We start from the raw sequence: 22,662 nt of genomic DNA, 5'->3' as shown, positions 1-22,662 counted from the left end.
TTTTTCCCTTATGGAGAAACACAGTATTTAGGTATCACTTCAGAAGAAATAACTGCATTGAAACATGTAATTTTTCTGTTTATTGTCCAAGTTTTCAGTCACTAATTGTAAAACTAGCTTCAAGAGACATCAGTGCCAGAAATCTTGATGTTTTATGTTGTGAAAGAAACAATAAGCAAGAATTTCTTCCTGCAAACTTGTAGGTTTTTCAAATCAAAGCAGCAGAGATGTCTGGGCAGGGCCTGCTGTTGTTTGGGCATTTTGTGGCAAGATGACTTCATGAGTTAAAATGATGTCATAAATTCTCAGTCTTCTGTTCTTCCAACTCACACTTTCATCCTCCTTTCACTGCAAATCCCTGAAAGCAAAGACAACAAAACTTACTGGAGATAAGGGAGGTGGGGACAGGGCACTTCAAGCTTGTAATCATTAAAAACTCTGCTGGTATTTGAACTTTTATTTATTTAATAGTGGAAAGACTTAAACTTTCACTCAAACAAAAGAATCCTGCCTGTTCCAGAGGCTTGCACTGTCAGCAGAAGTGTTGCTCAGCTTGACTTTCTTCAGTAACTTCTGGAATGAAATGATCCTAATAAATAAACCACTTAATGGAAAGAAAGCTCATTAACTTATGCTAGTTTAAATGAACTTTTCAAAGCCAGTTCCTGTTTTGTGTGGCAGCAGGACAGTGGTGGGAAGGTTGTGTGGCCAGATCCCACTGGCAGGATGAAGCTCACAGAGATGATTCTGTGTGATGCTCAGTTTCCCCTGTGAGCTGAGGCTCAGAAAATCCAGAATTAACAGGGGTTTTTAGGCCAGAATGAACATTGGGGTTTTTATCTGTTGTGCTTCCTGCTGGTTTTTACACTGTGGTAAATGTGCTACAGCCATAGTTCCACTGGTTTTGCATTCAGTGCTCATCTCTAAAGCAGTCTTTGTGTCTGATTTGTCCCAGTCAGCTCTGAGGTGGGGCACTCAGCCTCTTCTGCTCTGTCTCTGCTGCTGGGTGCTGCAGTGATGGGTGGGCACTTCTGTCAGACTTTGCTGCTCCATCCTCCTTTCTCCAGGTTCTCTGCTTGCCTTGGGGTTCTGCTCCTGGGAAGCAGAATATGTGTAATCCTAACACTGCCATTCTTTTTGACTTCTTGGCCACCTCCACATCTGCTTCTTAAATTTATAAATTCCTTGGAGCAAGGACTAATCTTATGCATGCAAAATGATTTAATTCAGTTTGGATTTAGCTGGGGTAGAATTGAATTTGGTCTGCAAGAACAGAAGTGGAAGGAAGTGCTGGGACATGCAGGGAGTTAGGGAATCATTAGGGATGTCTCCTGACTCTCAGTTTCTTATGGATGCACTTTTATTACTGTACTTTTCATTTTAGACTTTCAAAGTTGGCTCAGCCTTGAAGACTGGTTAGGAAACTCAGTAGCTAAAAGATAATGGGAAGTCAGAAAAAAAATAATTATAGGCTAATATAGGTTAATGTCTGCCTGGAGCTTGGGAGGTCGTAATTAAAGGTGGAAGGATTTTAATTGTTGAATCTCAGATTCTTTTTGTTGAGTGTGTAGCCAGATGTGTGTCTGTTGGTGATAAGCTGCAGTGGCTTTTACCAAATGGTGCCATGAAACAGCCAGAGTGGTTTTCCTGGTTTTCTGTGGCTTTCATTGTGCTCTTCCTCCTGGACACTTTTCCTCCTGGCAGCTCTGGGAAATTGGGCTGAGAGGGGCTTTAGCAGGGGTGGCTTAAGGAAAAGCTTCTGCCAAGGAAGGAGAGGAGAGAAGCTCCTGCCTGGTGGTGTCCTCTTGTTGTGAGCAGCAGGAAAATGCTCTGTTTGTGTTTTGCTTAGAAACTTTATTTTGCTGTTGCATTTTCCCCTTCTCTGGAAGCTGTGGATGGAGCCAGGTTTTTATATAAAGTGAAGCTATTAAAGATGCCACATATATAATTTCACATATTTGGGTATTAAAGCTTCACCATCCAAAAAAAAAAAAACACAACCTTGTGCTACAAGGTCTTCTTTGTCCCTGCAAAACATGGAGTGGTGCTGGAATCAAATTTTTGATTTCCTGATTTGTTCTCTCAGATGTCCTGAGCAAAATCCCTGTTTGCAGCTCCAAACCTTTATCACCAAACTTCTACGAGAGACACTTAACTGCAGTTTTTTCTCTTTTTATCCACAAAGAGCAGCAGGATGAGGTTGAGTGTCAGGGTCCCCAGTACTTTTAATATCTGAGTGAGCAGTTTTGGGCTGCCTGCTGCCTGATTGCTGTTGGGCAGTGTTACCCTGGCTGCACTGGAGTGTTTGTGTGCTGTTGATCCAGCAAAACCAGGCCAGGGATCAGCACATCACGGAGGGAGGGCATGGGATGGTCCCAGTGAGGAATGGCCTGGTTGGATCTGCCTTGGTTATGAAAGGTTGCACAGATCTCCTCCCAAACCCAACCAACCTCTGCTGCTCCTGGGAGTGTGAAAAGACACTCAGGATACTCAGCTGGGACAAGTTCTCAGCAATGAGCAGGTTTGGAGGAGAATTGGCTGGGTTTTCTTGGCTGGGCTCTCCTGTGGCTCGTGCCTGTGAGTGCTGGAGCTGCAGTGAAGGGAGAGTTCTGTGCTGGGGTCCCTCTGGAATTGCAGTCACTGGATAAACTTAGGCTGTTGGAATTGCACTTGGGCAGTGTGGGAGTTGCTTGGTAGAAGCAAATGATTTTAGGCATTTGCTTTCTCTCAGAGCATGTTTAATTAATAATTGGAGACAATAGAACTCTGCAGGGATGGTCTTGTTGAATGTGGGGAATTTTTCACGTGGTGTTGGTGAAGAATAGGGAGCACAACAGGGCTGGGACTGGGGTTTCTGCTCAGTTTTGCCTTTTGGCAGTGTGACCATGTGAGTTCTTCACTGGGAGCTGGGGTTTGAGCAGAGCACAAGGTAATTGTGGCAGCACAGCTCCTCCAGCCAGGCTGCTCCCTGCCCTGGGAGCAGCTGGAGCTTAGCCCATTGCAGTGTTGGGTGCTGCTGTGGCACCCTGGCCACAGCTTGCCTGAAAGTTGTGGCAGGATCTCTGCAAAGGTCCTGGAAGCAGAGGCAGCCCTGGTGTTTGTACTGCCAAAGAGAAATCCTGTTTCAGTGAGGCTTAACTCCTTAGGACAGAGATCTTGCTCCATCCCTGGAAGTGACCAAGGCCAGGTTGGAGCAGCCTGGGACAGTGGAAAGTGTCCCTGCCCATGGCAGGGGTGGGATGAGTTGAGATTTGGGGTCTCTTCCAACCCAAACCATCCCATGATTTCTGATGTGCCTGAGGAAATGTGCTCCAGATAATTGGATGTGTTGTCTGGGCTGGGGTTGAAGGCATGGAGTGAGTCCCTTGTCACACAAAGCATGTGACAGCACCTGTGGCTCAGCCCTTGAAGGTGGTTTCTGACCTCTTGATTAAACCTGGTGAGTTTTCCTGGGAACTTCCTTGTGTCCCAGTGAACTGCTCAGGGCTTTCCTTTCCCTGACACTGAAAGGCTGTGCTAATTCGATACTCAGGTAATTTGAAACATAATTCCTTGCTGAAATGGAATGTCTGCTCTGGCTGATCTGTTTCACAGAGATTTCTCCATAGTGCAGGGGCAGCTTGGGAGGGGAACTGGAACATTTAATTTGATTTTCTCCTTTGTCTTTCTGCCCCTGAAAATTTCTCCTGAGGCAGAAGGAGCACGAGTAAATTGGCTTAGTTGGGTATTTCAGGTTGGAAAATCCTTGTGATATACAGGGGAGAGAAAACACTCTGAAACATTCAGAAAGTTGCTCTAAGACTGTTTCCTCCATGGATTTTACTGTTCCTGATGGGCAGCTGCAGATAAAATTGTTCAGTTGGAGTTGCCCAAGTGACCTGGTGTGTTGCTGTTGGGATTTCTCCATGGTTGTTGCTGTTCTGCTCAGCTTCCTTGCCATGGTGCTCACTCAGGAGGAGCAAAAACACTTTCACATGACTGAATTTACAAATTTCAGTGCTTCCAGAAAACTTCAGGTGTTTCAGTGGATATCTTGTACAAGTGTGCTTTGAAAACAGGTTTATTACAGGACTTGTCCTGCTTGTTTTGTCCTCCCTTCTCCCCAACTTTGCTCTCCCCCTAGCAGCACCTTTGTGGTTTGCTGAATTGCTGTGACCTCCTTGTGCTTCTGCAGAGCAGCTTGTGATCCTGGGAGCATTTTTGTAAATGGCTGAAGCTTTACAGTGGATCTGAGCCCCACAGTCCATCCCCAGTCGCCTGTTCCTCACCAGCTGCCACAATCTCAGCTGCAGCTCAGAGATCTCACTGAAGAGCTGCTGCAGGGCACTGTCTCTGGGTTTCCTGGCCCTGAGAACTCCCCCTTAGGTGTAGCAGGGACGATTTGCAGGCTGTTTTCCCTGAGTGCTGGTGTCAGGCTGAACAAACGCTCCTTTGTGCAGCTGCCATGTGATGCTGCTCCCTCCCGGCAAGGAGCAGCTCTCAGCTCTCCTGTTACTCCTGCCTTTGTTAGGGAGAACTTCTGTTCCAGGGCAGTTGTTTTTATTGGGAACATCTGGCCGTGGTTCTTGCCCTGCCCAGACTTACACACTGCTGCATCCCTTTTCCACATCATTTTCCATCTGGATTTAAACCTGGGAAGGTCAGAGTAAGGCTGGGAGTGAAAGGAAAAGCCCCCCCAAGGTCAGATCTTAGCCAAGCCCCAAGCTCTTGCACAAACCCAGGGCTGCAGGCACACACCTGGGAAGCAGAAGATGGTTTTCCCAAGGTACTGCCAGCTCCAGCAGAACAAAATTAAGGTTATTTCTTCCCTAATCCAGTATTTTTGAACCTTACACCCCAATATGTATCTGAGACATGGCAGGGTAACCTAAATTCCACATTAATGAAGCACCTCCCATGGTGGATGAAATGGGAGGAAAACCATAATTAGCTAAGGAAGGAGAGCCCCTCTGCAAGGCTGCCTTTGCTGCAGTTATTTCTGTCCCCTGAATCATTAATCAGCCTGGCCCCATGCCAGGGAAGGCATTAGCCAATCTGCAATTTCAATGGCTTTTTGCTTCCAGTGCTAATGGTAGTAGCAATTCTAACCATGAATCCTTTACTACAAAAATAGTAGTTAAACCACCTAATCCTGTCTAATACTTGTGACTTCACATTCTTTCTTTACCCACAATTGTTATGGGAGAAGGCTAAAAATAGTGCAGTAATCAGTTGATAGAACAACATATTTTAACCCTGGCTCTGGTTGTCAGTGGCAAACCTGTTGTGGGGTGTGATGCTTCCCTTGCTGTCAGCTGGGAAATGCATTTCCCCTCTCCTGGCTGCTGGAAATGTGTCTGAGTGCCCTCAGATCTGGGATTTTTCTGAAATAACTGTGTGAGCTGTTCAAACAAGATAAACTCAAGCAGCCTCCCCCAGCTGAAGGAGGATTTGTTTCCATCTGAAATTTGTAAATGTTTAGTTCATTTAAAGACCTTTAACTATTGTGAGTATGTAAATCAAAGTATTCAGCTGTAGTTTTTGGTTTTCTCCTCTCCATTCTAAGGATGTTTCTTGGTTTTGCTGATTTTTGTTCTTTCTGTCTCAATTCAGGTGTTCTTGTAGTAATATTGACTATTTTTTTTTTGAGGGATGTTTTACTAGAGAAGTCTTTGAAGTTTTTTGGTGGTTTCTTTTTTTTTAATTGCAAATTGAGCAAGACAAAATATGGAGGCCAAATGGATGGAAATGTTCCATTCACTATTGCAGAGTGTGCAGGAATTAAAAATAAATATCCAAGGAATAATCCCACTCTGGAGGTGCTCTGGGTAAGCACCTGGAATGTACAAACAGAGGGAACTTGGAATCTCTCATCTTGTTTCCTCACAAACAGAAAAATGCTGTTGGATCTTCCAGGTTTGACAGAGATTGGAGCCACCTGGAGCAGTGCCCATGGCAGGAGTGGGATGAGAGGGGCTTTAAGGTCCTTCCCACCCCAAATCAGTCTGGAATTCTGGGATCCTGAGTCTCTCTGGAGAAACATATCCATTATCTCATTTCTCCCATTTCTCTGCAGCAGTGGAGGAGCAAAACAAGAGAGATGCCCCAGCAGGGTGGGAGTGCAGGCTGGCAGGTGAGATCCTGGCAGGCTCCCCACCCCCCCCAGCTGGGGCTGCAGCAGGAGCCAGCCCTGATGCTGCTGTTTGCCAGGAGGGCAGAGAGCAGCTCAGAATCCCTTCTGGGAGAGCCTCTGGGACTCCCTGCAGCTGCTGTGCAGGGCTCAGGGCAGCACTGGGCCCTGGCATTACTGCAGATCAAAGGGAAATGGAAATCCTGCATTTGCATGTTCCAGCTGCAGAATTCCTGCCTTTGCAGGGCCCATCCTGCTCCTGGCCAGGAGGGGGTTGGGGGAGCAAATGCTCCAGTGTGAGGGGGGGAAGGTGGGTACTGGGAAAGGGAGGATTGGGAATGGAAACCTGGGGCTGCACAGGTTTGCTTTGCTTCCCCTCTAACAGAATTGGCTAAATGAAAACAGGTAATTTAAACCCTCTGCAGTCACTGTTACCCCCAATAAATACAGGTATTGGATCTATTTAATGTTCAACATAAAAAATAAAAAATCATAAATCTGGCTTCATGGTGCACTTTTAGAGACAGTTTGGATCATCACTAGAATATCTCTTAGCTCAAATATTTATTAGCAAATATTTTTTAGATTCTTTTTCTCCAAAGAAATTTCTAGCTAGTTTTGTAGTTTTTTTTTCTTCTTGTATCTTGATTGTTGTATTTCTTTGTTTAATTCCATTTGCCATTTGCTTCCTGGGAAACATCTCTTGTATAAGGAGGAAGAAAAAGAATCCTTGGGGGTTGAGAGTGAAATTTAGCCTTGGATAGTTTGGCTGCCTGCCTGCCCAGGTGAATGTAAATTCTACATAAATGAGGATTTCTTCATATACAAAAAACTGGTGTGCAATCCCCTGGGATACCTGAAATGTGATACAGCCCTGCACTTGGAATTTATATGTAAAGGTCATTTTAGCAACCATATTTGCTTAATATAAGGTGCAGTATTAACACAGATTGTTGACATTAATATTTACCTAAAATTGCAATTCACCTGCTTTGCTGGTCGCTCTCAGGGCATGAAAAGCCCCCTTGGATTATTCTAGAATAAAAAATAAGGTCCTGGAAATCTGCAAGGTAAATTCCCTGTTGTTCTCATGGTAATTTGTTGGGTCTTCATTTCCCTGTTTAGTAATCAGAAGGACAGTTTGGGGCCCTGGCTGCTGTTAATTGACCTGAGTGCAGAGTCCCTGTGACAAGTGCCATTCCCCCAGGCCTGGCTCTGCTGCCATCACATCAGCCAGAGTCTGCAGCAGCAGCAGGGCCTGGCTGCTGGAGGAGCTGGGCTTGGGGGGCCCTGCTGCTGCTACAGGTTTGGGGAATCTGGAATTCTGGTGGTGTGGTTGGGTTGGGAAGGGACCCTGAAGATAATCCAGTGTCACCCTGCCATGGCAGAGACACCTCCCACTGTCCCCATCCAGCCTGGCCCTGGGCACTGCCAGGGATCCAGGGGCAGCCACAGCAGCTCTGGCAATTCCATCCCAGCCCTGACCACCCTCCCAGAAAGGAATTCCATCCCAATATCCTGTTCCCAAAATCTCCACTTTCCCACTGGGAGCCATTCCCTGTGTCCTGTCCCTCCCTGCCTTGTCCCCAGTCCCTCTGCAGCTCTCCTGGAGCCCCTCCAGGCCCTGCCAGGGGCTCTGAGCTCTCCTGGAGCTTCTCCTCTCCAGGTGTCCCCCCAGCTCTCCCAGCCTGGCTCCAGAGGGGCTCCAGCCCTGTAGCACCTTGGTGACCCCTTTGCTGTGCTGCATTTTTTTGGCCCAGGGGACAGCAGGGCCAGGTTTGGGGTGCTGTGTTAGAGCTGGAGCAGGAGGGGTTCAGCCCCAGTCCCTGAGTGTGGCTTGTTCCCCACTCTCACTCTCCTGACCTGGGGGTTTTTCATGTGTGTGATGAGCACCTTTGCTATTCTGCATGAGATAACCTGGGAAACTTAAATCTGTGTCAGGATGGAGACAGGGAAAAGTGTCTTGGCCTGGGTTTGTGGGGTGGTGAGTGAGCAGCAGGTACCAGCACACAGAACATCTCACCTGCTGGAGCTGTGCTCTGTCCCTGTCTCAAGTGTTCCAGACACAGACGGGGTGGTGTCTGGGTAGCTTTGGGACATGGAAAGCATTTGCTTCTGAGTTACTGTCACTGAGTTTTGTGATGCTGAGGCTGTCTGATCTATTTAAAAGGAGAGAAAGTGCAGTTGTCCTGTGTGAGGTGGCTGCCTGACATGAGTGAGCTGCTGGAGGGGCTGGAAAATGCCTCTGAGTGTGTTTGGTGCAGAGCTGCTGAGAGGCTCCTCTGCAGTGTGGGAGCTTGGGAGTGGCCATTGACCATGGAGAAATGGGTTTGGGTTTTGCAGTCTGCAGTGGGGGGCAGCTGAAAGCACTCCATGCTTTTTGTCCTCCTGGAAGAGGGTTGGGTGTCTGCTGTTGGAATTGGGAAAGGCCCCTGGAGCCCCAGAGCAAGGCCAGGGGGGTTGGCAGGATCAGTGGGGTCAAATGCAGGCTCCTACCCGAGGGTCACCAGAGCCCCCCCAGCTCCAGGCTGGGGCAGAGCCTGGAAAGGCCCTGGGGGTGCTGGGGGCAGTCTGGGCATGTGCCCAGGTGTGCCAGAGCTGCTGCCACCTGGGCTGTGTCAGCAGCTGTGTGACCAACAGGAGCAGGACAGTGACTGTCCCTGTGCTGGCACTGCTGGGGTACCTCGAGACAGGAGAGACCCTGGGGGGCTGAAGAGAGCCCAGGGCAGGGAAAGGGGCTGGGGAGGGGTCTGAGCCCCAGGAGGGGCTGAGGGAGCTGGGAAGGGTCTGAGCCCCAGGAGGGGCTGAGGGAGCTGGGAAGGGTCTGAGCCCCAGGAGAGGCTGAGGGAGCTGAGAAGGGGCTCAGCCTGGAGCAAAGGAGGCTCAGGGGCCCTTGTGGCTCTGCACAACTCCCTGACAGGAGGGGACAGCCGGGGGGGTCGGGCTCTGGGAACAGGGACAGGGACAGGAGCAGAGGGAACAGCTCAGGCTGGGCAGGGGAGGCTCAGGGTGGGCAGAGCAGGAATTTCCCCATGGAAAGGGTGGGCAGGGATTGGAAGTGCCCAGGGGGTTTGGAGTGCCCATCCCTGGAGGTGACCCTGAGATCTCTGGCTGGGGACAAGGTGGGGATTTGGCACAGCTTGGATTCAGAGATCTTTTCCAGCCTCAGAGATTTCATTATTTGGGAGAATGAATGAGATTTTGGAGGTCTCACAGAAAGGAGGGCACAGTGGAACCCCAGCTGTGTCTGTGGGGTGGCACTGGGAATCCAGCTGTGTCTGGGGTGTCAGTGGGACCCCAGCTGTGTCTGTGGGGTGGCACTGGGAATCCAGCTGTGTCTGTGGGGTGTCAGTGTGACCCCAGCTGTGTCTGTGGGGTGTCAGTGGGACCCCAGCTGTGTCTGGCTTTGTCTGTGTTTTGCAGCACAGAGGTGAGAAGTGGTGCAGGGCAGAGGCTGTGCATTCTGAGTTCTGCCCAGCCTCAGGGAGTTCAGTGGTTTTGCTCCAGTTTCCCACGTGGCTGGGAGTGATCCCACTTTGGGGTGTGTGCTCCCAGCGGGCAGGCTGGGAGGGGTTTCTGAGGCAGGGGAGTGGCTGGAGCTGAGTGTGTTACAGTGACACACATTCCTCTATTTGTGTGTGGAAATGGCTCTTCTGGAATGAGGTTTATGTAATTCCACACGTTCTTTGGGAGGGATGTTCTTGTGCATTGAAGCTGTTTGGAACGTTCTGGAGCGTGCTGCTGGTGTGCAGAGCCCTCGTGTTGTGAGGTGGGTTCCAGGGTGGCTGTGGGCAGGACGGAGCAGTCCTGTCCTGCTCAGGAGGGCAGCAGTGGCTCCCGTGGGGATGTGCACTGCACCTGCCCTTGCAGAGACACAGCTGGGCTCAGCAGGGGCAGCCCTGGGGACACAGGGGTGGCTGTGGCTCCCTGGCACTCCAGCTGCCCTCCTGGGTGCTTCCTGACTGCTGCAGGTGGTGGGGCTCACCTCTCCCTCCCAGGAGCCCCAGGATCCGGGGTGTCCCATCCCATGGGGGTGTCCCAGCCCATCAGGGTGTCCCATGGTGTCCCATCCCATCGGTGTGTTCCATCCCATGGGGGTGTCACATCCCATCTGAGTCTCCCATGGTGTCCCATCCCATGGGGGTGTCACATCCCATCTGAGTGTCCCATCAGGGTGTCCCATCCCATGGGGGTGTCCCATCCCATCAGGCTGTCCCATGGTGTCCCACCCCATCAGAGTGTCACATCCCATCAGGGTGTCACATCCCATCGGGGTGTCCCATCCCATGGGGGTGTCACATCCCATCAGGGTATCCCATCAGGGTGTCCCACCCCATCAGGGTGTCCCATGGTGTCCCACCCCATCAGAGTGTCCCATCCCATGGGGGTGTCCCATGCCATGGGGGTGTCACATCCCATCAGGTTGTCCCATGGTGTCCCACCCCATCAGAGTGTCCCATCCCATCAGGGTGTCAGGGATTGCTCCCTCCTGTAGCAGATTGATCCTGGCGTTGTCTGCTGGATTTCTTTCAAATCCTGCTTCAGTGCTGAACCACATTTTCTGGTAATCAAATCTCATTGGCATCAGTGCTCAGCTGGGGAGCAGTTGTGTCTGTGCCCCTCCTTGTTTCTGTGTTTCCACCATGCTGGCCCTGCCCTCTGCTCCTCAGCTCTGGGTGCTTAACAGGAGCAGATCCTGGTGAGGTGGAAGATGAGCTCTATTGTTTAATTGCCATTCCAGAGGAATCCCTGGCTATGGAATGCAGAGGTGGTGGAAATCATGGCTTTGTGTTCTGTTCTTTCAGACACATTGTTCTTCCTGGGAGGAAAATGAAGGAGCCCTGTGATGTTTGTGTGCAACGAGGTGAAAATGTATTGATGTTTCAAATTACAGGCACTGAGAAATGGGAAAAGGATCCTTTGGGTGCAGTCTTTGAAAATCAAATTAATAGATCCAGTGATCAATGAGGGTAAAGGAACTGAGTGACTGAAAGAGCCTGAGAATCGCTGTTTATGGACTCTTTGAGCACAGAGTGGCCAAAATCAGGCACAAAGGCCTGATTTACAAAATGCTTTTATCCATGTTTGTTAGGGCTCTTGAAAGAGAGATGATAAGGGATGTAAAGTACCTGTGAATGAATAATTTCTTCATTTCCTCCTCTGATAGCTGGTAGAGAAAGCAGTTTTTCTTTCCTGCTTTTCCTCATGACTGGAGTAAGGGATATTTGGGGAGGGGGTGGAGGCAGTCTGGTTCTCCTGTGTGACACTGTCCTGGTGGAGCAAGTCCAGAGGAGCCAGCAGGTCACCTGCAGGGCTGGAGCACCTCTGCTGGGAGGAGAGGCTGAGAGAGTTGGGGCTGTTCAGCCTGGAAAAGGGTGGCTTTGGGCTGATCTCACTGTGGCCTTCAGTGCCTGCAGGGAAAGATGGATGTTGACAAGAGCTGGGGTGATAGGATGGCTTCAAAACTGACAGAGCAGAGCTTTAAATTGGATGTATGGGAGAAATTGTTCCCTGGCAGGGTGGGCAGGGCTGGGATGGAATTGCCAGAGCAGCTGTGGCTGCTCCTGGATCCCTGGCAGTGCCCAAGGCCAGGCTGGACACTGGGAGCAGCTGGGACAGTGGGAGTGTCCCTGGGGTAGCACTGGGTGGGATTTAATGTCCCTTCCCACCCAAACCAGTCCATGTTGACCAAATCAAACAGAAATGTCACTTAATATCCGTTTGGATTTTGCTGGGAATGCAGTGAGTGGATCTTTGTAGCTGCTTTGATTTGAGGTTCCCAGAGCTCAGCACCACCCCTGGGAGATGATTTGTTTGGGGAAGCTGCTGGACACACTCAGAGCAGCCTTTGTGGTGGCTTTTGTGGTTTGCTGGGACATCACTTCAGCAGTGATGAGTTCACATCACCTTCTGAATCTGTCTGTACAACTTCTCCATTCCTCTGGTGTCTGATGGAAATAATCATTTGCTGTGTGTCAGCCTCTGTGGCTTGGCACATCTGGGGGTTGCAACTTCCTACGAGTTCAGCTTGAAGTGCTCCATGAAGGATTTGGTCCCAGTGACATTTGTGTGGCAGCAGGCAGCTGAGCTGTGCCAGCTGCAGAGCAGGGATGGAGCTGGCAGGGGAGGAAAGTCCATGGGGCTGCAGCTTTGGGAAGGGCTGTCACTCCCTGGGGTGACAAATGTCAGTGCAGAAGGTGGCAAGGCTGGGGCAGAACTGAAAATAGCTGAGCTGAGATACAGGAACAAGAGATACCTGATTGTTAAACTGGGATTCTGAGTGACTGACCCCTGAGGATTTCCAAATTATGTAAATATCTATTAAATAATTCAATAATATACCATGAATCTTTTGCAAAGTATGATGACCACAGAATAGAAGAATTTTAACTGGAGGTTTACACACAAACTGGAGGTTTACACACTAACTGGAGGTTTACACACTAACTGGAGCTTTACACACTAACTGGAGGTTAGTGTGGTGCTTTCTTCCATCTCATTCTTAGTTGAGATCTCAAGAATGTTACTTTGGAATAGAAATAAAACATAATCCGAGGTCTTGGTCCTGCTGGAAGTGGTGCTGCAGTGTCAGAAGTCAGGGTTAAGGTGGTGGTGTAACATTTACAATGCTGGTCACTGGTGGGCCATGAGCATCTTAGCAATTTTTTGGGGTTTTTTTTCCTGTACTCACCCACCAGGTATTGCTGAGCTCCTTCCTTGGCCACAGGACTAAACCCTGTGTGCAAACCTGCAGCATCCTGCAAGGAGCCTGGTCATTACCCCTTTAAAAGTGCTTTATAAACTCCTCCCAGCCCAGCAGAGAGGTGCCTGGGCCCTGCTGGGCTGCAGGGAGTGTGCAAACACTGAATATGAGGGCAGTAGTTCCTGCTTGTGCAGGTGCTGGTGGCTGCTGGGGCAGGAGGGGCTGGGGAGGGCAGTCCCTGCTCCCAGTGCCAGCACGTGGCTCAGCTGCTGGGCTTTGGCCTCGAGTCCAGAGTTGGGCTTTCTTTGGTAATTTGCTTCCTTGTGTGTGCTCAGCAGCTGAGATTTGGGAATTAGAAGCAGGAGAAGTTTTCCTGCATTTTCAACATAGCCAGTTCCATGTCAGGGGCTGATCTCTGCTCCCTGGGACAGGGACAGACCCAGGGCAGGGCTGGAGCTGGGCCAGGGCAGCTCAGGCTGAGCTCAGGGAAAGGTTCTTCCCTCCCCCAGAGGTGCTGGCACTGCCCAGGCTCCCCAGGGAATGGGCACTGCCAGAGCTCCAGGGATGGGCAGGGGGATTGCTGGGGGGCAGGGCAGGTTTGGATTTGGGATTGATCAGCCCTGTGGGTCTGTTCAACTCTGGATGTTCTATGGTTCTAGCAACTTATTCATCCAATAGTTTCAAATTTATGCTTTTTTTTTTTTTTTTTTTTCCTGCTCTAACTCAATATTCACCAAATCCAACAGTTGTGTTGTTCTCCTTCATGTCAGTGTAACCTGAAGATAAATGTGCCAGGTTTATACAGATTATTTTTTTGATTCCCACCTTCTGCTGGCTTCTCATGCCTTGACTCCCTCACCTGAACACACTGTGAAATACCAGCAGAGACAGTGCTAGGCTTTGTGTGTCTTAAAAGTAATTGCTGGTTGTTCTTTTCTTGTGCATGTGTAAACCTAACACATAAATAAATCTGTGTGTAATAATACATGTGTGTATTTAGTAATGGAAATGTATAAATGTTGTAACTGCTGGGAGTGATAAAGGTAAGTCATCCTCTGGAGCCCCATAACCTTGTTAGAGCCTCTCCTGTGGAATGTAGCTCTCAGTCTGGAACTGAAAAATGGCTCTAAAGTGTGATGATATAAAAGAGCAGAGATAAGAGCATTTCCTGATGGCCTCTTCTCCCCTGTGTGAACAGGTGCGTTCCATGGATGAGCTCAATCACGATTTCCAGGCGCTGGCTCTGGAGGGACGGGCTATGGGAGAGGTAAGTGAGAGGCCTGGAGGAAAAATCTCTATTTTGGGAGGGGGAGGGAAGGAAATAAGTTTTTTGGGGCTGCTGGGATGATTGTGGTGCTGGGGGTTCTCTGTCCTGCCTGTGAGGTGTGTGTGTGTGTGTGTGTGTGTGTGTGTGTGTGGTTGATCCAACCCCAAACCTGCCAGGCTGGGATCCAGCTGGGAGGGAGAAACAGCTAAACCTCCACCTGTTGGCTCATCCAGCAGGAGGGAATGGCTGGACAACAACAGCTCAAAATCTGTCAGGGGACAGGTGTCCCAATCCTTGGAGCAGGTTTATTTTGGGATTGGCTGAGCTCACACCCCATTGTGTGTGGGGCATTGTCTGCTGCTCTGTTCCCAGTCCTGGGCACCTTTTTTCTGGCCCTTGCAGAAGAGCCAGGGCTGTGGTTAAGGTTTGGGATAACTGGCAGTGTGAGCCAGGGCTGAGGAGGGAGAAGGGCAGGGCAGGGATAATGGGCCTGCAGCTGGAACCTCACAGATCCAGCTGAGATCATTTAATTCTCACAGCAGCGAGGAGGTGGCAGATATGGGAGGAAATGCTCACTGGTTTTCTTGGAAAAAAGAGAATTTATCTGTTTTCAGGGTGACCTGAAAGAATAGGTTGTTCCTGTGGGTTCCTGATGGAAAGGCTTCTTTGCCTTGCCAGGTTCTTTTTACCTTTAGTGAGTTCCTTGTGGAAGGACAGAGGAGAAAATCTTGTTTGGTAGGAGGATGTTCATGTGTGACAGCACAGCTTGATGCCAGTCTGATGCTCCTCTCAAGTTCAGACCAGTTTATTTTCTCCACATTTAGTCCATTCTGTCTGTTACCCTGTGCATGATCCAGGTGTGGAAAATAAGTCCTTGGAACCTGGAAGTTTCTGTTTTGGAGAAAAGAGCAAAGCAGGACTGTGGCATTGTGGGTCAAAGACCTCCTTCCTTACCCTGGTCCTTCTTCCTTCCCTCCCCCTTTTCCTCCCCCTTTTCCTCCCCCTTTTCCTCCCCCTTTTCCTCCCCCTTTTCCTCCCCCTTTTCCTCCCCCTTTTCCTCCCCCTTTTCCTCCCCCTTTGCCTCCCCCGTCTCCTCCCCTTTTTTTCCTCCCCCTTTTCCTCCCCCTTTTTTTTCCTCCCCCTTTTTTTCCTCCCCCTTTTCCTCCCCCTTTTCCTCCCCTTTTTTTTCCCCCTTTTCCCCCCCCTGTCCCTCCCCCTTTCCCTCCCCCCCTTCCTCCCCCTGTTCCTCCCCCTTTTCCTCCCCCTTTTCCTCCCCCTTTTCCTCCCCCTTTTCCTCCCCCTTTTCCCCCCCCGTTTCCTTCCTTCTTTCCTTCCTTCTTTCCTTCCTTCTTTCCTTTCCTCCTTCCTTCCGTGGAAAACCATAATCCAGGGTTAGATTTTGATTTGACTAGAGAGGAAAATCCATTTCTCCAGGTTGGATTAATTTACCCCAAAACTATTGACTAAGAGGAGGTGAAAATGCTTTTCAAAGGAGCAAACCTGACATTAAAACCTGCCTGAAGCTGCTGCTCAGCAGCTGCTGTGCTCCATGTGCAGCTTGCCTGTGGAATGCTGGGGGTGGGAATGTTCCCAGGAGATGATTTTGTGCCACCTCATTTGGGCAGGAGGTTCATTCTGAGAGAGAAGAGCCCAGGCTGGCTGTGAGCAGGTTCCCAGTGAGCACAGCACTCAGCTTTGCTTAGCATGACACAAGGTCACAGAGCTGGAATGCCTGAAGGAATTCCTGAAAACACTGACTTCTCCCAGCTTTTGGTTTATTTAGGCATTCCTGAGAGGAGAGAGTTTGGGTTTGTGTTTTGGAGCTTTGCCTTCCACTGATGATTCATTTTTTTTCTCCTTCTTGTAGCTGTGATGCAGAAAGTTTGGGCAGTGGCATCCTTTTGTCCCTGGGCTTTTCCACATGCTGGAATGAGCAGCTTTTTCCAGGAAAGGTGACATCTCACCTTTCTCTTTCAGCTAAACCACTATTTCTTGCTTCTCTTGGGGTTTTTCTCTCTCAGTCTCACAATTTCCATTATTTATCTGTTGAATTTTCTCTGCATCTCTCCAGGGCTGATTTCAGGGATCCTGCAGGATCTGTGGTGCCTTTCAGAACTGTGTTCCTCACCTGGATTTTGTGCAGTTTAGATTTCCACCCCTTCCTTTGCTCCTGGAATGAGGAGAAAACTTGGGGAGAAAGTCAGAAGGCCTGAAATAAATGATAGTGAAATAACTTGATAGTGAAAAATCTGAAGGAGAAAGATGAGGAGAAGCATTTCTGCATTTAGTGTTAGATTTCTTTTATCTTCTTGTTTTCTTGTTCCTTGTTAAGCACCATCATAATTTTGGTGATTGAAGGAGTTTGTGAAGACATCAGAGCAATTTTTAAAGGGCACTGTCAAACAGTTACATCTCTTGTCTATCCTGCTCTCAGAATGTAGAATGCTTGGAGATCAACAGATATCCTCATCTGGGAACATTAGGAATATTTAAAAAAGCCCCACATCTTTCATTTTACTTGGGGCTGTTTCCATCCTCAACTCCCAGCCCCATATTCCCAAATTTCCAGTCAGTGGAAGTGCAGTGTTTTCTCCTGCAGGGGTTGAAAAGAGCCCCAGAGCCCCTTTTCTCCCCTTTGTGCTGTTGTGTGACCCTGGTCAGGAATGCTGAGAGCAGCTCTGGGGACAGGGGATGTTGTCCCTCTATTCCAGCACCTTGTCCAGGCTGTTCTCTGGGGTGAGGGGATTCACTTTGGAGCTTTGTCCTGCAGCTCCATGTGGGATTTTGGTGCTGTGGCTCAGCCCAGGCCCTTATCCCACCACCCTGACCTTTATCTTTGGCTTCACACAAGCCCTGCAAGTTCCCTTTCTCCCCAGTCTGAGGATGGGGAGCTGCACATCTGCTTTTCCCTGCTGAAATCCCTTGGGTCTGTAGCTTTGCAGCAGGGGATGTTGGTGCAGTGTCCCTGGGGATAGTGGGCAGCACTCAGGGGCTGTTGTCCCCAACCCTTTGCAGGCATTTGGGACCTTGGATTTGGAGTAGGTTGTGCAAAGTCTGTGTCTGGAGTCAAGGAGCAGCTGGGGGAGTTGTTGGTGAAACTTAATCCTGAGGGTGGGAGGAGGATGGGGACACAGAGCCATGAGGCAACTGGAGGTGCTTAACTTCCAACCTGGAGTGTTGGGGGTAGCAGGGAATTGCACCCTGCCCTGGGAGAGAAATGCTGGTAAGAAATATTGTGCATTTAACTGACAGGGTTTAATTATTGCTGGGTTGCTGCTCTTGCAGGTGCAGTGCTGGGATCACTGAGTGTGGGCAGTGAAATTCCTGCAGCCCCTGGGGGTCGTTGGAGGGGAACTTTGGGACAGAACCTGGAGGGGCAGATCTGATCTCTGCTCTCTGGGACAGGGACAGACCCAGGGCAGGGCTGGAGCTGGGCCAGGGCAGCTCAGGCTGAGCTCAGGGAAAGGTTCTTCCCTCCCCCAGAGGTGCTGGCACTGCCCAGGCTCCTCAGGGAATGGGCACTGCCAGAGCTCCAGGGATGGGCAGGGGGATTGCTGGGGGCAGGGACAGGGGCTGGAATCCATGATCCTGTGGATATTCCAGCTCAGGATATTCCATCATTCTGTCCATGTCCATGGTTAATGCCCCACTGGTGCAGCTGGGCAGGTCCTGGAGACAGTCACAGTGACACTGGAGCTGGACACTCCTGTACCTGCTTTAAAGAAAACAACCACAAACCAAACAAAAATGAAGAATAAAACCACCCCAAACTAAACCCCTGTGCCTCTGCTTTCCATGCTGCTGAGGCCTGTGCTGTGTTCCCATCAGTTTATGATTCATTGGCCCCATAAATTTCTGATTCATTGGCAGCTGGGGAGTGCTGGCAGTTGGGAATAATGTTTGGGTTGAGTTTCTGTTTCCCCAGTGCTGGCAGCATTGGAGATAGGAGTGGAGCCAGGGTGGAGATGGCAGCAGTGGGGCTGGGATGGGAGCAGTGGGACTGGGATGGGAGCAGTGGGGCTGGGATGGGAGCAGTGGGGCAGGGATGGGGATGGGAGCAGTGGGATGGATGGGAGCAGTGGGGCAGGGATGGGGATGGGAGCAGTGGGATGGATGGGAGCAGTGGGGTTGGGATGGATGGGAGCAGTGGGATGGATGGGAGCAGTGGAATGAATGGGAGCAGTGGGGTTGGGATGGATGGGAGCAGTGGGATGGGGATGGGAGCAGTGGGACTGGGATGGATGGGAGCAGTGGGGCTGGGATGGGAGCAGTGGGCCAGGGATGGTGGTGGTGCCACAGCTGCTCCCCTGACACTTCAGGAAAGCTCAGGCAGGGATGGGAGCAGACCTGAACAAGAGCCCAGGGAATGGTCAGACATCCCCAGTCCTGTGCTCCCTTTCCTGTTCTCTCCCTGTAGCTGTGAGCAGTGAGTTCCAGAGCAGGCAGAGCACTGCCTGTTCCTGGCAGGGCAGGGGCAGTTTAGAGGTATCCTGGGGCTGTTCAGGGCTATCCTGGGGCTGTGCAGGGCTATCCCGGGACTGTTCAGGGCTATCCTGGGGCTGTTCAGGGCTATCCCGGGCCTGTGCAGGGCTATCCTGGGGCTGTTCAGGGCTATCCCGGGCCTGTGCAGGGCTGTTCAGGGCTATCCTGGGGCTGTGCAGGGCTATCCTGGGGCTGTTCAGGGCTATCCCGGGCCTGTGCAGGGCTGTTCAGGGCTATCCTGGCTCAGTGCAGAGCTATCCTGGGGCTATCCCGGGACTGTGCAGGGCTGTTCAGGGCTATCCTGGAGCTGAGCAGGGGCTGTGCAGGGCTATCCCGGGACTGTGCAGGGCTATCCTGGGGCTGTGCAGGGCTATCCCGGGGCTGTGCAGGGCTATCCCGGGGCTGTGCAGGGCTATCCCGGGACTGTGCAGAGCTGTGCAGGGCTATCCTGGGGCTAACCCGGGACTGTGCAGAGCTGTGCAGGGCTATCCTGGGGCTAACCCGGGACTGTGCAGGGCTGTTCAGGGCTATCCCGGGGCTGTGCAGGCTGTTCAGGGCTGCCATGCTGCCGGAGCTCACTCCGTGCCCTGCTGGCAGCAGCTGGGATGGGCTGATAACATCTCTGGCTCTGTAAAGCAGAGCAGGAGCTGTAAATACCCATAAATAGCCGCTGTGCCTTCCCTACCTGTTGCTGCAGATAAACCCGGCTCTCCACAGATGGCTGCTTTTATCTTAGTATTTGCCTTGTCTGAGGGGGATCAGTTTTCTTAATTTGTCTAATTCATAATCCCATCTCAGTGGGATCTCTGTGCCCTGGCTGCTGGAAGAATTGCTTTTGTTGATGATGGGTAAGTCCTCCCCTCCTCCCTGCTCTGCTAAATTGAATATTGGTCTAACTGGTAAGTCCTTTGTAAGAGGGCTTAGCAGGATTATTTTCATACTGGATAGGGTCAATTTTAATAAAAACCAGGGAATGAATAAACGACTCTCGTTCTAAACCACTGCTTGTTCTTTTTAAAATTCCAACCTGCAGAACTGCATGAGAGTCACTTAAAATACCCTTTTTTTTTCTTCCATTGCAACTGACAACTTTCCCTGAGGAAAAATTCATTGTCTTAGCAGCCTGTTGCATAATTCAGTGCAGATGATTGCTGCTTGCTAACGCTGTGTGTTGGTTGGAGCAGCACTTGACAGAACAAAGCCCCCCATTTAGCATCTGTTAATATTGGCTTTTGGGTTTCCCTGATAGCTGTAAATAGATTGGGAATCTCCCGTGTGAGGTAAACATCTCTCTTCTCTTGGTTTCTGCTGATGGTACAGAACTTCCAGCTGGATACCTGGTGCTTTTGGAGGGGGAAGGTGAAACTGGAGGGGGAAGGTTAAACTGGAGTGGACAGAGCTGGGGTTGTTTGTGCAGGAGCAGGGGGTGCAGTAGATAGTAAGAATTAAAATGTTCTGTGACTCTTGTATGCAAAATTCAGGAGGTTTTGGGGTGCAGTTCTGCACGATGGTGTTGGTAAAGGTTTTGTTTTCCTGAGAGCAGGGCAAACAGGGAGGGGCTGTTTGAGCTTCAGATCCCCCTGAGCAGGGAAATGCTGTTCCAGAGCCAGGTGTGCTGGAGCTGCTGCAGGTGTGAGAGATTCCCAGAGTGGTTTGGGTGGGAAAGGATCTCAAAGCTCATCCAGGGACACCTCCCACTGTCCCAGGTGCTCCCAGCCCCAATGTCCAGCCTGGCCTTGGGCCCAAGGGCAGGTTTGGAGCAGCCTGGGACAGTGGGAGGTGTCCCTGGGGGTGGCACTGGGTGGGGTTTAAGGTACCTTCCAACCCAAACTGTTCCAGGATTCCATGTTTGGAGCTGTGGCTGCAGAACATTTTGTGTCCTGCACTGTGGGGTGTTGTCTGGGGAAATGGGAAAGTGTTTAATTGCCACTGAAATTCAGTTTAATCACTTTGTGCTGCTTTCAGTTCAGAATTCCTTGCAATGCCGTGAGGAGAGTTGCTATTTCTGCACTGTGGCAACAGCAGGAAAAAAACCAAAACAAACTGAATTTAAATAAATATGGGAGTGGCAGAAGCTTAAAAAAAATGGGAGACACCTGATGTGTGTAGATGTTTGTAAATACTGGAGAGCAGTGGCTTGGCTTCCACCTCCTGCCCAGGGCAGATGGAGGAGCAGATCCATCTGTTTGGGAATGGTTGCAGCTCCTGGGAGCCTCCTGCCCTCCCATTTGGAGTTATTTTGGGATTGCAGCAAGGGGAGCAGGGGGCAGGGTCCTGCTTTGATCCTCCAGCAGCCCACGCCTGTTGAGGGTGTGAGGAGAAATCCTGTCAGAAATCAGCCTGAGAAGGGATGGGATTGTAAACAAACAGGTCTTTGTTGAGTTGAGGAGGAAATGGAGAGCAGAACTTTGTGGCTGTGCTTTAAAAAGCAGCACAGCAGAGCTGTGGGATCACCTATTGCTGCTTCTCTGCAGCAGCAGCTGCTCTGCTCCTCCAGCTCAGCCTCACATCTGCACATCTGCACATCTGCACATCTGCACATCTGCACATCTGCACATCTGCTGGAGGTGTCTGCAGGAGCTGATGATAGCAGTCAGGGCTTTGAATTTGTATCAAATCAAGGTATTGAAATGGTTATCAGGATAATCAATTTGATATCAACCAGGAATTGAATTTGTATCAAATCAAGATATTGAAGTGGTTAGGATATTTAATTTGATATCAAACAGGAATTGAATTTTATACCAAATCAAGGTATTGAAATGGTTAGGATATTTAATTGGATATCAACCAGGAATTGAATTTGATATCAAATCAAGGTATTGAAGTGGTTATCAGGATATTGAATTTGATATCAACCAGGAATTGAATTTGATATCAAATCAAGGTATTGAAGTGGTTATCAGGATATTGAATTTGGTATCGACACGGTTATCAGGGTATTTAATTTGATATCAGTCAGGGCATTGAATTTGATATCATACCAAGATACTAAAGTGGTTATCAGGATATTGAATTTGATATCAGTCAAGATATTGAAGTGGTTAGGATATTTAATTTGATGTCAGCTGGGCGTTGAATTTGATGTCAAATCAAGATATTGAAGTGGTTATCAGGATATTGAATTGGGCATTATTCAGAGCATTGAATTTGGTATTGAAGTGGTTATCAGAGTATTTCATTTGATATCAATCAAGGCATTGAATTTGGTATCAAATCAAGATATTGAAGTGGTTAGGATATTTAATTTGATATCAACTGGGCATTGAATTTGATATCCCATCAAGATATTGAAGTGGTTATCAGGATGTTTAATTTGATATCAGTCAGGGTATTGAATTTGGTATTGAAGTGGCTATCATGATACTTCATTTGATATCAGTCAAGGCATTGAATTTGGTATCAAATCAAGATATTGAAGTGGTTATCAGGATATTTCATTTGATATCAGGATGTTCAATTAGATATCAGTCAGGGCACCGAAGCAGGTACCAGTCAGGACTTATCAGCAGTCTGATAGAGAGCAGAGATCCCCATGTCTGATGATTGTTTGTCCCGTGGCAATTTCAGACAGGTTTGGGTCTTTTCAGTTCCTTGAGTTGTATCCCAGCCTGAGGCAGGGCTCATTTCATGGTTAGTTTGCTGTCAGTGTGCTGCTGTTTCTTCTGGGAATTCCATCCATCCATCCATCCATCCATCCATCCATCCATCCATCCATCCATCCATCCATCCATCCATCCATCCATCATCCATCCATCCATCCATCCATCCATCCATCCATCCATCCATCCATCCATCCATCCATCCATCCATCCATCCATCCATCCATCCATCCATCCATCCATCCATCCATCATCCATCCATCCATCATCCATCCATCATCCATCCATCCATCATCCGTCCATCCATCCATCCATCGTCCATCCATCCATCCATCCATCCATCCATCCATCCATCGTCCATCCATCCATCCATCCATCTTCCATCCATCATCCATCCATCCATCCATCCATCGTCCATCCATCATCCATCCATCCATCCATCAATCATCCATCCATCCATCCATCCATCCATCCATCCATCCATCCATCCATCCATCCA

The 22,662-nt window shown here is 49.6% G+C and overlaps 1 protein-coding gene across 8 annotated transcripts in view; it reads left to right on the top strand.

Moving 5' to 3' along the window:
* The window catches only part of PUM1 (pumilio RNA binding family member 1), a 90,526-nt gene that overhangs the window by 5,456 nt on the left and 62,408 nt on the right, over positions 1–22,662 (top strand). For all 8 annotated transcript variants that reach the window (XM_079325787.1, XM_079325783.1, XM_079325782.1 and 5 more), the window contains exon 3: positions 14,011–14,079. In XM_079325787.1, the coding sequence (XP_079181913.1) occupies positions 14,011–14,079 (69 nt within the window). The remainder of the gene's footprint in view (positions 1–14,010; positions 14,080–22,662) is intronic.

This window comes from Erithacus rubecula, assembly GCF_903797595.1.
Source record: "Erithacus rubecula genome assembly, chromosome: 23".
In the NCBI taxonomy this organism is placed as follows: domain Eukaryota; kingdom Metazoa; phylum Chordata; class Aves; order Passeriformes; family Muscicapidae; genus Erithacus; species Erithacus rubecula.
Note: the sequence above shows the minus strand (reverse complement) of the source record. Positions and strands in the feature narration are given on the sequence as shown.